This window comes from Rhagoletis pomonella, unplaced genomic scaffold, assembly GCF_013731165.1.
Source record: "Rhagoletis pomonella isolate Grant_MI unplaced genomic scaffold, Rhpom_1.0 Rhpom_scaffold_00003, whole genome shotgun sequence".
NCBI classification, from domain to species: Eukaryota; Metazoa; Arthropoda; class Insecta; order Diptera; family Tephritidae; genus Rhagoletis; species Rhagoletis pomonella.
In genome coordinates this window covers 76,595,163-76,608,697 of record NW_023458557.1, presented here as the reverse complement: position 1 = coordinate 76,608,697, position 13,535 = coordinate 76,595,163, and the positions used below count along the sequence as shown (strand labels likewise).

At 38.7% G+C, this 13,535-nt stretch overlaps 1 protein-coding gene across 1 annotated transcript in view; it reads left to right on the top strand.

Annotated features, from left to right (window-relative positions):
- The window catches only part of LOC118736377, a 39,759-nt gene extending 27,421 nt beyond the window's left edge, over positions 1 to 12,338 (top strand). Inside the window, exons 14-17 of the mRNA XM_036466472.1 lie at positions 4,636 to 4,860; positions 4,925 to 5,956; positions 8,442 to 8,791; positions 12,151 to 12,338. Of these exons, the coding sequence (XP_036322365.1) occupies positions 4,636 to 4,860; positions 4,925 to 5,956; positions 8,442 to 8,791; positions 12,151 to 12,289 (1,746 nt within the window). The 3' untranslated portion in view covers positions 12,290 to 12,338. The remainder of the gene's footprint in view (positions 1 to 4,635; positions 4,861 to 4,924; positions 5,957 to 8,441; positions 8,792 to 12,150) is intronic.
- The last annotated feature ends 1,197 nt before the right edge of the window (positions 12,339 to 13,535 follow it).

Sequence of the window (13,535 nt, the reverse complement as noted above, 5' to 3'; positions counted from 1 at the left end):
GTTTAAAGGACTACGATTTGAGGGCATGCACCTGGAATGTCCGGACCCTTAATGGGGAAGGTGCCTCTGCCCGGCTGCTTGATGTCCTCGTAAGAACAAAAGCTGACATCACCGCCATCCAAGAAATGCGTTGGACGGGGCAAGGCAAGCAATGTCTGGGGCCTTGCGACGTCTACTACAGCTGCCATGTAAAGGAGCGCAAATTCGGTGTTGGATTTGTGGTGGGAGAGAGACTCCGTCGCCGAGTACTGTCGTTCACCCCGGTGGACGAGCGTCTAGCCACAATCCGCGTCAAAGCGAGATTCTTCAACATCGCGCTTATCTGCGCCCATGCCCCGATGGAAGAGAAGGATGAGGCATCCAAGGATCTCTTCTATGAGCGCTTGGAGCGCACATACGAGCGCTGCCCCCGTCATGATATCAAAATCGTGCTTGGCGACTTCAATGCCAGGGTGGGCAAGGAAGGGATCTTTGGAACCACCGTCGGAAAATTCAGCCTCCACGACGAAACGTCCGACAACGGTTTGAGGGTGATCGACTTCGCCGGGGCCCGAAACATGGTAGTATGCAGTACTAGGTTCAATCATAAAAAGATCCATCAAGCTACCTGGCAGTCTCCGGATCGAAAAACGAGAAACCAAATCGATCATGTTGTGATAGACGGAAGGCACGCTTCCAGTGTTTTAGACGTACGCACACTCCGAGGCCCAAACATCGACTCGGACCACTATCTTGTTGCAGCAAAGATACGCCCCCGCCTCTGTGCAGCAAAAAATGTGCGCCCAAATATGCAAGGAAAGCTTAACGTCGAAAAGCTGCAATCACAACAGACAGCCAGCGCTTTCGCTACTCGACTCTCACATCTGCTCTCAGAGAGCACTCTTCAACAAACCGACATATGCGAGCAGTGGAACCACATTTCCCGCTCATTAGGTACCGCCGCCGAAGAAGTAGTCGGATTTCAGCGAGCCCGAAAGAACAACTGGTACGATGAGGAGTGTCAGGAAGCTGCAGAGAAAAAAGATGCCGCCTACAGGGCCACGCTGCGATCGGGCGCAACGCGCGCTATGTGGGACCGCTATAGGGATCTGAAGAGGGAAGCGAGACGTATTTGCCGCAATATGAAGAGAGAGGCCGAAATACGTGAGTGCGAAGAGCTTGAAATGCTGGCCAACAGGAAGAATGCCCGAAAATTTTACCAGAGAGTTAGGCGACTTACGGAAGGTTTAAAGACCCGGGCGTACTCCTGTAAGAACAATAATGGGGACCTAGTAACTGATGTTCACAGCGTACTTAAATTATGGAGGGAACACTTTTCGGCCCTACTAAATGGAAGCAGCACGGAAAGTTGCGGAGAAGAAGAACCCGAGCCCGCAGTCGATGATGACGGAGTCGACGTTCCACCACCTGACTATGACGAGGTACGTATAGCAATAACGCGGCTGAAAAACAACAAAGCTGCTGGAGCTGACAGCCTGCCAGCTGAGCTATTCAAGTACGGCGGCGAGGAGTTGATAAGGTGCATGCATCAACTCTTATGCAGAATATGGTCAGATGAACGCATGCCCGACGACTGGAATTTAAGTGTGCTGTGCCCAATCCACAAGAAAGGTGACCCGCCATTCGCGCCAACTACCACGGGATCAGCCTTCTAGGCATAGGTTACAAGGTCTTATCGAGCGTACTGTGTGAAAGACTTAAGCCCACCGTCAATGAACTGATTGGGCCTTATCAGTGTGGCTTTAGACCTGGAAAATCCACCATAGACCAGGTATTCACAATACGCCAAATCTTGGAAAAGACCCGCGAGAAAAGGATCGACACTCACCACCTATTTGTCGACTTTAAAGCCGCCTTTGACAGCACTAAAAGGAGTTGCCTATACGCCGCTATGTCTGAATTTGGCATCCCCTCAAAACTTATACGGCTGTGTAAAATGACGTTGAGCAATACCACCAGCTCCGTCAGAATTGGGAAAGACCTCTCCGAGCCGTTCGCCACAAAACGGGGTTTCAGACAGGGCGACTCCCTTTCATGTGACTTCTTTAATGTGATGTTGGAGAAGATAATAAGAGCTGCAGAACTGAACCGCTCAGGAACAATTTACTACAAGAGCGTGCAATTGCTGGCTTATGCCGATGACATCGACATCATCGGTAACAAAAACCGCGAAATCTGTTCTGCCTTTTCCAAGTTGGATAGGGAAGCAAAGCGAATGGTTCTGGTGGTAAACGAGGACAAGACGAAGTATCTCCTGTCATCAAACAAACAGTCAGCACATTCACGCCTTGGCACCCACGTCACTGTTGACAGTTACAATTTCGAGAAAGTAGAGAATTTCGTTTACTTGGGAACCAGCATTAACACCGATAATAATGTCAGCATTGAAATCCAACGCAGAATCACTCTTGCCAACAAGTGCTACTTTGGACTGAGTAGGCAATTCAGGAGTAAAGTCCTCTCTCGACGTACGAAAACCACGCTCTATAAGTCACTCATCATGCCCGTCCTGGTATATGGCACAGAAGCATGGACAATGACAACATCCGATGAGGCGGCTCTTGGAGTGTTTGAGAGAAAGATTTTGCGGAAGATTTACGGGCCTTTACGCGTTGGCGACGGCGAGTACCGCAGACGATGGAACGATGAGCTGTATGAGCTTTACAACGATATGGACATAGTGCAGCGAATTAAAATACAGCGGCTCCGCTGGCTTGGTCATCAGTGTTGCCGCGAAACGTTTTTAGTGGTAGCTAAATTCCAGCTAAAAAAGGGCTAAAAAAGAGCTAAAAATCGTCGTTGTGGCTAAAAATGGTAGCTAAATTTTTTTACCTACATCTTATATATAAAAATAAGTGCACGTTTTTGGTGTGACAATATAACTTAAGAACGGCTTCACCAAAGTCAACCAAATTTATGCGGCATATTCGGGCCATCATGCAGATTTTTTATGCGGAGTTTGTCCAAATTTGGAAAAGGGGCGTGGCATATGTATGTATCTTATGTATACAAATAAGTACACGTTTTTGGTGTGAACTTATAACTTGAGAACGGCTTCACCTAATTCAACCAAATTTATTCGGCATATTTAGGCAATCATGCAGATGGTTTATGTGAAGCTTTCCCGAATTCGTAAAAGGGGGTGTGGCACCTTCCATACTAACTAAAAATTTTTTTGTTGTATATCTCTTGAAATATTTGTGGTAGAGTACTGGAAGTTGGTATAGAGGTATAACAAATAATTCCATACTCATGGATAAAAATGGGCGGTATTGGAAAAGAGAGCGTGGCACCTCCCATCTTATATATGTATAAAGAATAAGTGCAAGATTTCAACCAAATTTATACGGCATAGTCGGGCTATTATGCAGATGGTTTGTGTTAGGTTTCCCCGAATTCGGAAAAGGGGGCGTGGCACCACCCATACTAACAAAAATTTTCATCTGGTATATCTCTTGAAATATTTGTGGTAGATTACTGGAATTGGTAGCTATACGTGGCATGTGCAAGAGTTGGCTTTCCAAATTGTTTATTTATTCATACCCAAGATGGAAAAACAAAAAATGTTGTGTATCCAAATGTGTTGGATTAAGATTTAAAATAAAGAATCAAAAATTTATGAGCGAAGAGTTAAATTCATGAAAATCATAAAAAAAAATTTTAATGACAATGATGAATAATGTCAATGATGAAATGAAAAGGGCTAAAAAAAGAGCTAGGGGCAATTTCAAATTTTTGTGGCCAAAAATAGAATTTGGTAGCCAAATTTAGCCACCAAAGGGCTAAAACGGCAACACTGTTGGTCATGTCGTTCGAATGGACACCGACGCTCCAGCTCTGAAAGTATTCAACTCGGAACCCGCTGGTGGGAGCAGAGGAAGAGGGAGGCCCCCACTGCGATGGAAAGATCAAGAGGAGAAAGACTTGGCTTCACTTGGCGTTTCCAATTGGCGTCAGTTGGCACAGAGGAGAAACGACTGGCTGGTTTGCTGAACTCGGCCAAAATCGCTTAGGCGGTTACAGCGCCAAAAAAGAAGAAGAAGATTAACCGGCCGTCTTCGTATGCTTGAAAATTTCGCTTGTGTTCTGCTTTTTTCTCTCGCAAGCGAGATAGAGTTTTGTTGACTGGGCATTTGACAGCATACTTTTTCATTTGTAAAATGTCGCCAAACAAGAAGGTTCAAGCCTTGTAGGCTCTTAAAAGTTTGAAAAAATTAGAAAATCTGCATAAAGAGATGTATACTATTTTCAAATGAAAAATGGCTGCCTCTAAGTTTGTATTGCCTCCAAAATAAACGATGTTGCTACTCTGAAGAACTCTGCGAATTGAGAACATAGCTGTCAAACAACAAAAATGACAGTTGAAAGCAAGCGAGAGCTGGCATACCGCTCGGTATGTGAGAAAAAGCATGCTTCGTACTTTTTGCGGTCTACACGTGCGGTTTCTCGCATGCGTCGTCACGCAAGCGAGATTTGCCAGCACGTGAAGACGGCCGGTAAGTGTGCAGTGTGCGGTCGCCCTAAACATTTCCCGTTCGATGTGCTAGAGATTTCAGTTTTCTCAATCAGCGGTGCATTGATACATCGACTATTTACACATCGAGTGGAAAATACATCCCTATACCTAGATCATAGATATCTATAATGGCGAATAAAAATTTAACTGTGGAAGGACAAATAGGTAATAGTGCAGAAAACTTTTTTGATGAAATATGGAGGAGTTGGTGCCGCCTCTGTGGAAAGGCCGATATTCAGTCCATCAATGTTATATCTGGTCAGTGTGGGAATTCCATTAATGAAACCAGCTATAGCTGCAATATAGACACAGTACAGGTTGTAGGGGAATTCTTCCGAGTTCAAGTAAGAGATATGAAAATTACATATACATACATATGTACACTATATTACCAATGCATTTTTTTAGATTAAAGAGGATGATAAACTGCCACAAGTTATTTGCCAAGGGTGCTGCGGGAGGGTAAACAACCTTATTGAATTCAGAGACCGCGTAAATAAAACCCAACAAATGTACGAAGAACTGCAGAAGTGTACAGACAAAGAAAACCTAGATTTGAATGGATTACTTTTGAAGTATGGTGTATTTAAAGACGAATCGTTAACTCAATATAGAAGTGAGCTTCCGGTTGAAGAAATTTTCATTTCCGATCTAGTATCGGTAACTTGCAATGCTGACGCTGCGAACATTGATGTAAAAACTGAGAAGGTATCTAATGAAAACCAGTCAAAGACCTTAAGATCAAAACATGGTAAAAAAACTGAATCTCAAGATCCGATCGGCGACGAGAATGTAAAATTCGACCACGAATCTGGTACATTGTCTGAAGACGAAGACAGTAGTAGTAGTGAATTTAGTTTCGGAGGCTTGGATTCTGCGGAAAGTAGCGATACTGAAAGCCGTAAGAGAAGTGAAAAAAAGTCGAAGAAATCCACAAACACCTCTGAAGATATCTCTCAGGAAATTGACCATTCCTGCAGCATTTGCTCACAGAGTTTTCAACGGCGGAGTAATTACTATACACATATGAAAAAAAAACACGGAGTTTTCATTTGCTCACAATGCCCGAGTTCTTTCAAAAGTGAATTTGATCTGCAGGAACATATGAAAGATCACCAAAAGCTCTATAATTGTGAGCATTGTGACCAAAAATTCCAAAGAAAGGGTGCAATGAACAAACACATCAGAAATGAACATGAAAAAAATATTAAAAATTTGTTTAGTTGTCAGCACTGTGACCAAAAATTCGAAAAAAAGATTGCAATGAGCAGACATATAAAACATGAACATAAACAGGAAAGTCCATATGTGTGCGCCGCATGCGGAGAAGCAGTACTCTCAAAGAAACTATTGAAACAACATATGTTAACCCACACTGACTTCACGCCCTATGTATGTAAAGAATGTGGAAAGGTATTCAAAGCGAAAAACATCCTGAAGGTAATAAAATATAAACATTTATGTATGTACTAGATTGCTCTCACCCGCTTCGCTGAGTGTATGTAATTTCTACGTGCTACATTGAGTAAAATTTATTTCAAGAAAACTCTATTCAAATACAGTAGGTTTAAAGTTTGTTTAACCATCTTCAAAATGTTTTCAAACTTGTCATACTTTTTAAATTAACTCAATTTGAGATTTTAAACATATGGAAACCCCTTACATGTAGTTTTGAAATGAAGCCTTTTAAAAACCATTTCGATTGACACCCATATTGTAATAATTCATTTAAATCTGTGTTCGTATGGAAAAGTCGCTTATGTCGAAGGGCTGGATTTAGTATAAATCGGCATTCGCAGCATGCGATTGCAAATGACTCACAGGCACTGAGCCGTTGAACAACGTTTGGCAAATAAACGTGCCAGAAATAGTTCTGATAGTAGCAAGTCAATATTCTTGTTAAATCTCATCGAAAAATTTCTTGTCGTTTAAAGAATAAAGGGAATGCCGCATTGTACTAAAGCCAGCCTTTCGACATAAGCTACTTTTCCATACGAACACAGAAATTATTGAAGTTTAAACTTAACCTTTTGAACAGTTGGCAATCTTTTTAAACCTCTTTCGTCTGGCACTCATATTGTGATACATATTCAAAACCATTTCGATTCATACCAATCTTCTATACTAATATATATTTTAAAAGACGTTTTTTATGTGTTCGCAAAGCTCGAGAACGGCCGAATCGATTTTTTTGAAGTTTCGGACACCTGCTTCAGATGTCCCCAAGATAGTAAATAGGCTAAACAAAATTTCGATATATAAAGGGGGCGTGGCGCCTCCCATATATACCGATTTTTTCATACTGCATATCTCTGAAAGTGTTCATGGTAGAATACTGGAACTTGGTATAGAAATATATGAAATCAAACGCATATTTACTTATAGTAAAAATTGGGGTTATTGGAAAAGGAAGCATAGCACCTCCCATACGTACTGAATTTTTCATACTGCATATATCTGCAAGTGTTCATGGTAGAGTACTGGAACTTGGTATGGAGATACATATGTGATATCAATCGCATACTCTTGGAAAAAATTGGAGCTATTGGAAAAAGGGGCGTGTCACCTCCCATGCAAGCCGAATTTTTCGTACTGCATATTTTGGAGTGTTCATGGTACAGTGCCGGAACTGGGTACGGCGATATATGAAATCAATCTTATACTCATGGAGATAAATGGGCTATTTGAAAAGGGGGCATGGTGCCGTGCAAAAATAAATATATAATTCTTATGTAGGCGGGTTTTTGAGTGAAATCCTCCTAAATGCCCGGACGGATTTTCACGAAGTTTTTTGTGTGCTTTTGAGTGGCTCTCTGGATAGTGTAGTTTCACAATTTCATCCGCCAGTTGGCGCTGGAGTTAAGCTATTACTAAAAATCTTATTTATAGGGAATTCACATGAGGCGATTTTTCAGGCGATTTTTAGTTGAAAGCAACAATCGCCTGGTGTAAACAGCCTTTCAACTAATCGCTTACAATGAAGTTGGTCGGCTCCCTACTTTCGTTCAACTTTTGGTTCAACTAATCGCCTGTGAAAGTTGAATCATGTAAATTCCCTATTATGGCACACTTTGGTAGCGGTAAAGGCAATACTATTGCCAAAAAGGACTGCAAGGTGGCGCTGGAGTCATTACGAATAATCGCCAAGCTAGAAAAGGTGACTTGAATGTCAGATTAAATCGACCTGTTGCACCTATACTCAATGGAACTCTTTTGTGTTCCGATTGGCGTAATGGATGTGATTTGCCAGTATTATTGTGCGTTAAAGCGATAATTCAACCGCCACTACCATTGCGCACCTTTTACTGTACAAATAGTTGAATTAAATTTTTAAAAAGGTGGCAACCCTTTCGAAAGACTTAAATATTATTCAAAATTTTCAAACTAAAGATTTCTTAACAATATTTCGTTAGACGATCATATTTTAATTCTTCAGATAGCTTGCGTATAATTAATTCAAATTTGACTTTTTACACAGGTGACAACCCTTTTCAAAATATATTCAAACTACAGCTTTTTTATGCCTCTTGGCATGCATTTTTTTAATATAATTTTCAAATAAAAAAAAACTCCTTTAATTGAAATTGAAGTTGAATTTGATGTTTTTTTAAGGTGGCAACCCTCATCCATGAGCAGATTATTATTTTATATATCTCCAACTTTCAGCAATCGTATCAAAAATATTTCCTGAGAAATGCAGTATGTAAAATTGCGTTTGCACGGGAGGTGCCACTCTCCCTTGTCTAATCGAGATTAAATTTATCCTATACTTTAAGTTGGGCTAAGTGACAGCAATGTACAAAATTCCATGATGATCGGTTAAGTAGTTAATGCGTGAAAGCGTAGCAAACAAACAAACTCACTTTCGGATTTATAATATTAGTAAGGATATCATCTAACTTTCATACATACATATATCTTTTAGAGACACTTGGAAATACATGGAGATAAGCTGATTTGTAATGAATGTGGCAAGCAGTTAAGTTGCCGTGCTACATTCAATAATCATATGCTGGTGCATTCTGATAAGATGCCCCACAAATGTGATTACTGCGGAAGAACATTTAAGCGGGCCAAAACTCTTAAATATCACCTGATTGCCCACACAGGCCTAAGACCATATTCATGTGACTTTTGTGGAAAGACATTTTCAACTGGGTCAAGTTGTCGCTTTCATAAGAGGACTATGCACCCGGCGGAGTTAGCTGAACTAGAGGCTTCGGGAGCAATAGCGTATACGAAAAACGTACCGGATTTAAATACATTGAAAGCAGTGTAAGTAGTATACATACCCAATAAGCATTGTGGCGAGCGTTCGAAAATGACCTTCGATATCCAATATGCATATCGAAATGAGAACGAGCTCATAACCAAACTTAGTTTTCCAACGTTCATGGCATATTGCACGCCACGAAAAATAAGGTAGTTCCATTGTCACTTTTTGTCGCCATTATAACATCTTGGCAACTAAGCAGATTTTGACATTTCGTGCTGCCATACCGAATATCTAAAATCCTTCAAATTTAACCACAAAAATAGTTATTTGTGGTTTCAAGTCTTCTAAACATTTTTTAAGCTTTTAAAGTTTACGACACATATAAATATGCCACTTACGACACCGTTGTGAATAACCCAAATACCATGACACAAGTATTTAAAACTAAAACCTCTCGCCAATTCGTTGGCCATCCTGTATTTTTTGCAGTTTGTCTACTTAATAAAATTGAAATTTTCAGAGCAACTCAAATGCTAAATAAAAGTGAAACATAAAACAAATAGTGAAAATAATCAAATTTTCTTTTATTTGAGACTAAAATTGTGACTGTATTTGTGGTTTTGAAAGTTTTAAAACATTTTTGCTATGTTAGCAAACTTCAGAAATATCCAGGCTGCCCCTCGGCGTTTTTACCTTCTCATTTTTGTATCATACCAAATACTGTGTCTTAAGTAGCTCATCGAATAATTTCAGGGCTTGAATTATTCCAGAAATAATCGCATCCGATATGAAATAGTCCTGGGGGATCTACTCTGTATTGCGATTCAAAAAGCAAATCATTCGCATTCGAATACTTGCCTTCCGAATCGCATTGAGTGAAATAATCAGATGACATAAGAACGCTGGAGAAATTTTAAAATATGTTCACTAAATTTTGATTAATCTAAACGGTGTTTACTTAAGAGGATTTGGCAAGCAGCTATTAGTTGAAAGAACAATCGCTTGGTGTCAACGGCCCTTCAACTAATCGCTTCCAATGAAGTTGGAGTGCAGCCAACTTTTGATTCAACTCATGTGAATACCGGTTAAAAATAAAAAATTTGGCAAGTGGTTATCGACTTTAACTTAAAATTTTTTCAGATAAGATTTTAATTATTTTTAAAGGTAAATGTTAATATAACTATTTTATTCATTTATGATATAAAATCCCCTAAACCAAAAACCTAAATTGGGTAACGCTGCTTGGAATTTTTCACAATTGAGCAATTTTCAAAAATCTGCTTTTTAATCAAAAAGTTGTTTATTGAAACTACCTTATTTTTTGTTGCTCCTTCGCAAAGTAATTGGGCATATTCATAGTTGAAATAAAGTCGACTATAAAGTTGGTTGAAGCTTTTTTGACAGATATTCCATTGAAAATTGTGATAAAATCTGCTACTAGCTTTAGAGTGGACTTTATTATGACTATGAATATGCCCCATTGTATTATGATGAGTGAAATCCAGCGCATTCTCTAAGGCAAATATAAGAAAATCACTCCCATTAAAATTTCTTTGTGACAACGGGCTGGATTTCGAACTGATAACGAAGGGAAAATGCATTGGATAACGAAGGTTGCGTTTTGCTGGATAATGACCGAGTTTTCTAATCGAATTCTAACCTGTTCCATATTCATTATCGATGGTGAGACTTGAAAAAAAGATGTGTTTCACAATAACTTTTGAATTGTTAACCAAGCCCAATGTTTATTGGGTATATATGTATTTATGTATGTTTCACGACTCAATAATAGGTTTGTTCCACAAGTCACTTCGAGTTACACATACGCGTTCCACCATTAAGTTTTTTAGTTTATTTGATATACGCTGACAGTTTGAACTTTGCTCGAGTTTTTCTACAAGTAGCTTGTGGAACAATCTTAATAAAAAGTTTGCTCAGAAAACAGTTTTCTCGCTCCCTCTTGATAAAATCGGGTGTGGGTGCGGGTGTGTGCGCAACTTTTTGTAAGGAAGTTAAGAGAGTGTTAAACCTCTAATGTCACTAGTGAGCAAACCTTTAAGGCCAATATGCAGCTCTCAAGAAAAGCAAAAATTCCATTCAAAGTGACGTACAAGAATTGGCCAAGAAATTTTCTTGTGTCAAATTTCCTTAAGGCAGTACGCAGCTGTTAAGAACTTGGCTACGCTTTCTACTACGGTTTTCTAACGTTTTTTGTGAAAAAAGAGCACAAAGCAAACCATGTTTGCAACAGAAATAAATGCCCCTTCCATTATTTCTTGAGGAAAAAGTGAGGCAAACGGCTGTGAAGTATCAGATGTCAAAATTCCTTGGACATATACACGAAATAATAGATCCACTACTTATCTTTTCTGACTAAAATCTGAAAAGTGCCAAAATGTAAGAGCGTAAGCTAAATGCACTCTTTAAAAGAGAATAACAGGAAAAAGTAAAGGAACGCAAAAAACCAAATTTTTAGTCCAAAGAATGGCAACAACAAAACTAATGTCAAATAAGAATAGAAATATATGTACAAAACACATTCACACAAGCACAATGAGCACTTACTAAATTAATTATTTTTTGCCCACTTCCATTTTCAATTAATTTAATTTAGTTTTTAGATTATTCTCACTTTTCGTGTGTTCTTTAATTTCCGTTAATTTAAATTCAGTTGAATGTGACATTTTTCAAGATTTTACCAGCAAAAAATTCTTCTGACTAAAGGTAGGACCGCTCTAAACGTCGCGGCACTGCAGCGGCACTACGCGGCACGGCGCGACACTTTTTGGTATAACGCACTGGAACTGCAGCGGCGCGACACTTTGATGCAAATTTTTTAATTTATTTGTGTCAAAACCATCATACAAGATGGATGCCAGTGACGCTGATATAATGTTAACGCCTTTTATTTTCTTTAGCGAATTCTTCTCAAATGTTATGTTTCTTTAAATACAATTTTCTTTTAGAATGAAAGGTATCTGAATATTCACTCACAATTCGAAATACAATTTCTTCGAGTTAAAAATATTCTATGAAATGTTATGTATGTATGTAGTTACGCTGGGTATACCGCACTATGCGGCAGCGGAACTGCGCAACACTACGTGGCGCGACATTTTTGTCTAGTTGGTCAACTTTGCCGCGCAGTCTCGCTTAGTGCGGTATGCTCCATAAGAATCCATGCGAAGAATATTTTGCTGTGCTGTGTAGTGTCGTGTTGTTATTGTTGTTGTTGTCAAGTAGTTTTCAAGTTATGAAACGCTTTTTGGACCAAATCTCACTTCTTAAGAATATCGCATTTTTTTCTTGACCGTTTTATTAAGAGCTGCATACTGGCAATTAATTATTGAATCATGTGTATGTATGTATGTAAATAAACACGCCAATTTCAATAAATTTTTTTTTTCTTATTTTTAAGGGTGCGAAAGGGAGAAAATTTAATGCCACTTGCATCCAAACAAAAGGGTTATACAAACTTATCAAATCTATCAAATGAAGAGAACTATTCCTCAACATCAACGCTAAATAACATTATACAACAAATAAAACAGGATTAAAAAATTATTGTAGTAGATAAGATACATATGAAGAACTAATATTATTTTCAAATTGGCCCCATTTAACTTGTTAAATGAAAAAGAAATTTTTGTAAAACACAATCGTCCACATTGAAAATTTGGAGTTAACTTTGACGGTGGCAAGGCGAATTCATATAAGGTGGTATCGATTTAACAAATACAACAATTAATTGTATTTTTTTTCAAATTTCAGCTATTCTTCCCCAAATGAAAAAGGGCGACAGTATGTGCAAACACTGTCACGTTTTCACTCACTCACTGGCAAAATACAAAAGGTCCATTCAATATCAAGAAATTGTTACGAATTGTTACTAGTACTTACAAGTTTTTATTGGAAATGCATTCAATAACCCAAAAAAATTGCAAGAGAGATCGAATTCGAGAGCGTAATAACCCGAGAGAGCTGCAAATTCTTGCAAGTAAAAATTTTACTAGCAGGAATTTGCAGGAGTCAAAAAGCGAGGTTATGTTTGAAATTTAAATGTAAACAAAGGATGATTTGATGAAATGTAATTAGTCAAATGAAAATATGGATGAATAATTTAAATCCAATGTATGTTTTTTTTTTATTTTTATGACGATGGGAAATATTCTTAATCAAAAAGAAAATTGCACGCCAAAACTTAACTGTCAGAAAGTGTCAAAATGGCGTAAGTTGCAAGTTGTTACTAATTTTGCGTTCAATAACTTTTTCTGAAAATTGTCTCTTCCTCTCAATTTTACTGTCTAGTTTTCTTTTACGCTCTCGCTTCAAGTACTTACTGGAAAAGTTATTGAATGGACCTAAAATTTTGATAATCAAACGCCACTCACAGCTGATGAAACAGAACCACCTTATATAAATTCGCCTGGACGGTGGTTTGATTTCAAATAAAAAAATTAAAAAAATACAAAATCAAGCTTTGTGTTTCATTTTGTTTTGTGCGAATGTTTGCTTCATGATATTAACGGAACACCTAAAGAATACTGACATTTGAGCTAAAGAAAAAAAAAGTGGGCGTGGCCCGCCCCCTATTCCGGATTTTAACGGCACATTTTTAGGTGCAAATTGACAGGGGCGGCGACAGGAGGGGCTAAACGTGGAATTTTCAACATTTTCAAAAGCTTATATTTCGAAAACTATTGAACCGATTTTCTAAATATGGATACAGTTGGAAAGGCAGTAGGACCTTTCATTCGATATATATACCTATGTATATAATGTATACACATTGCGAGAAAAGGT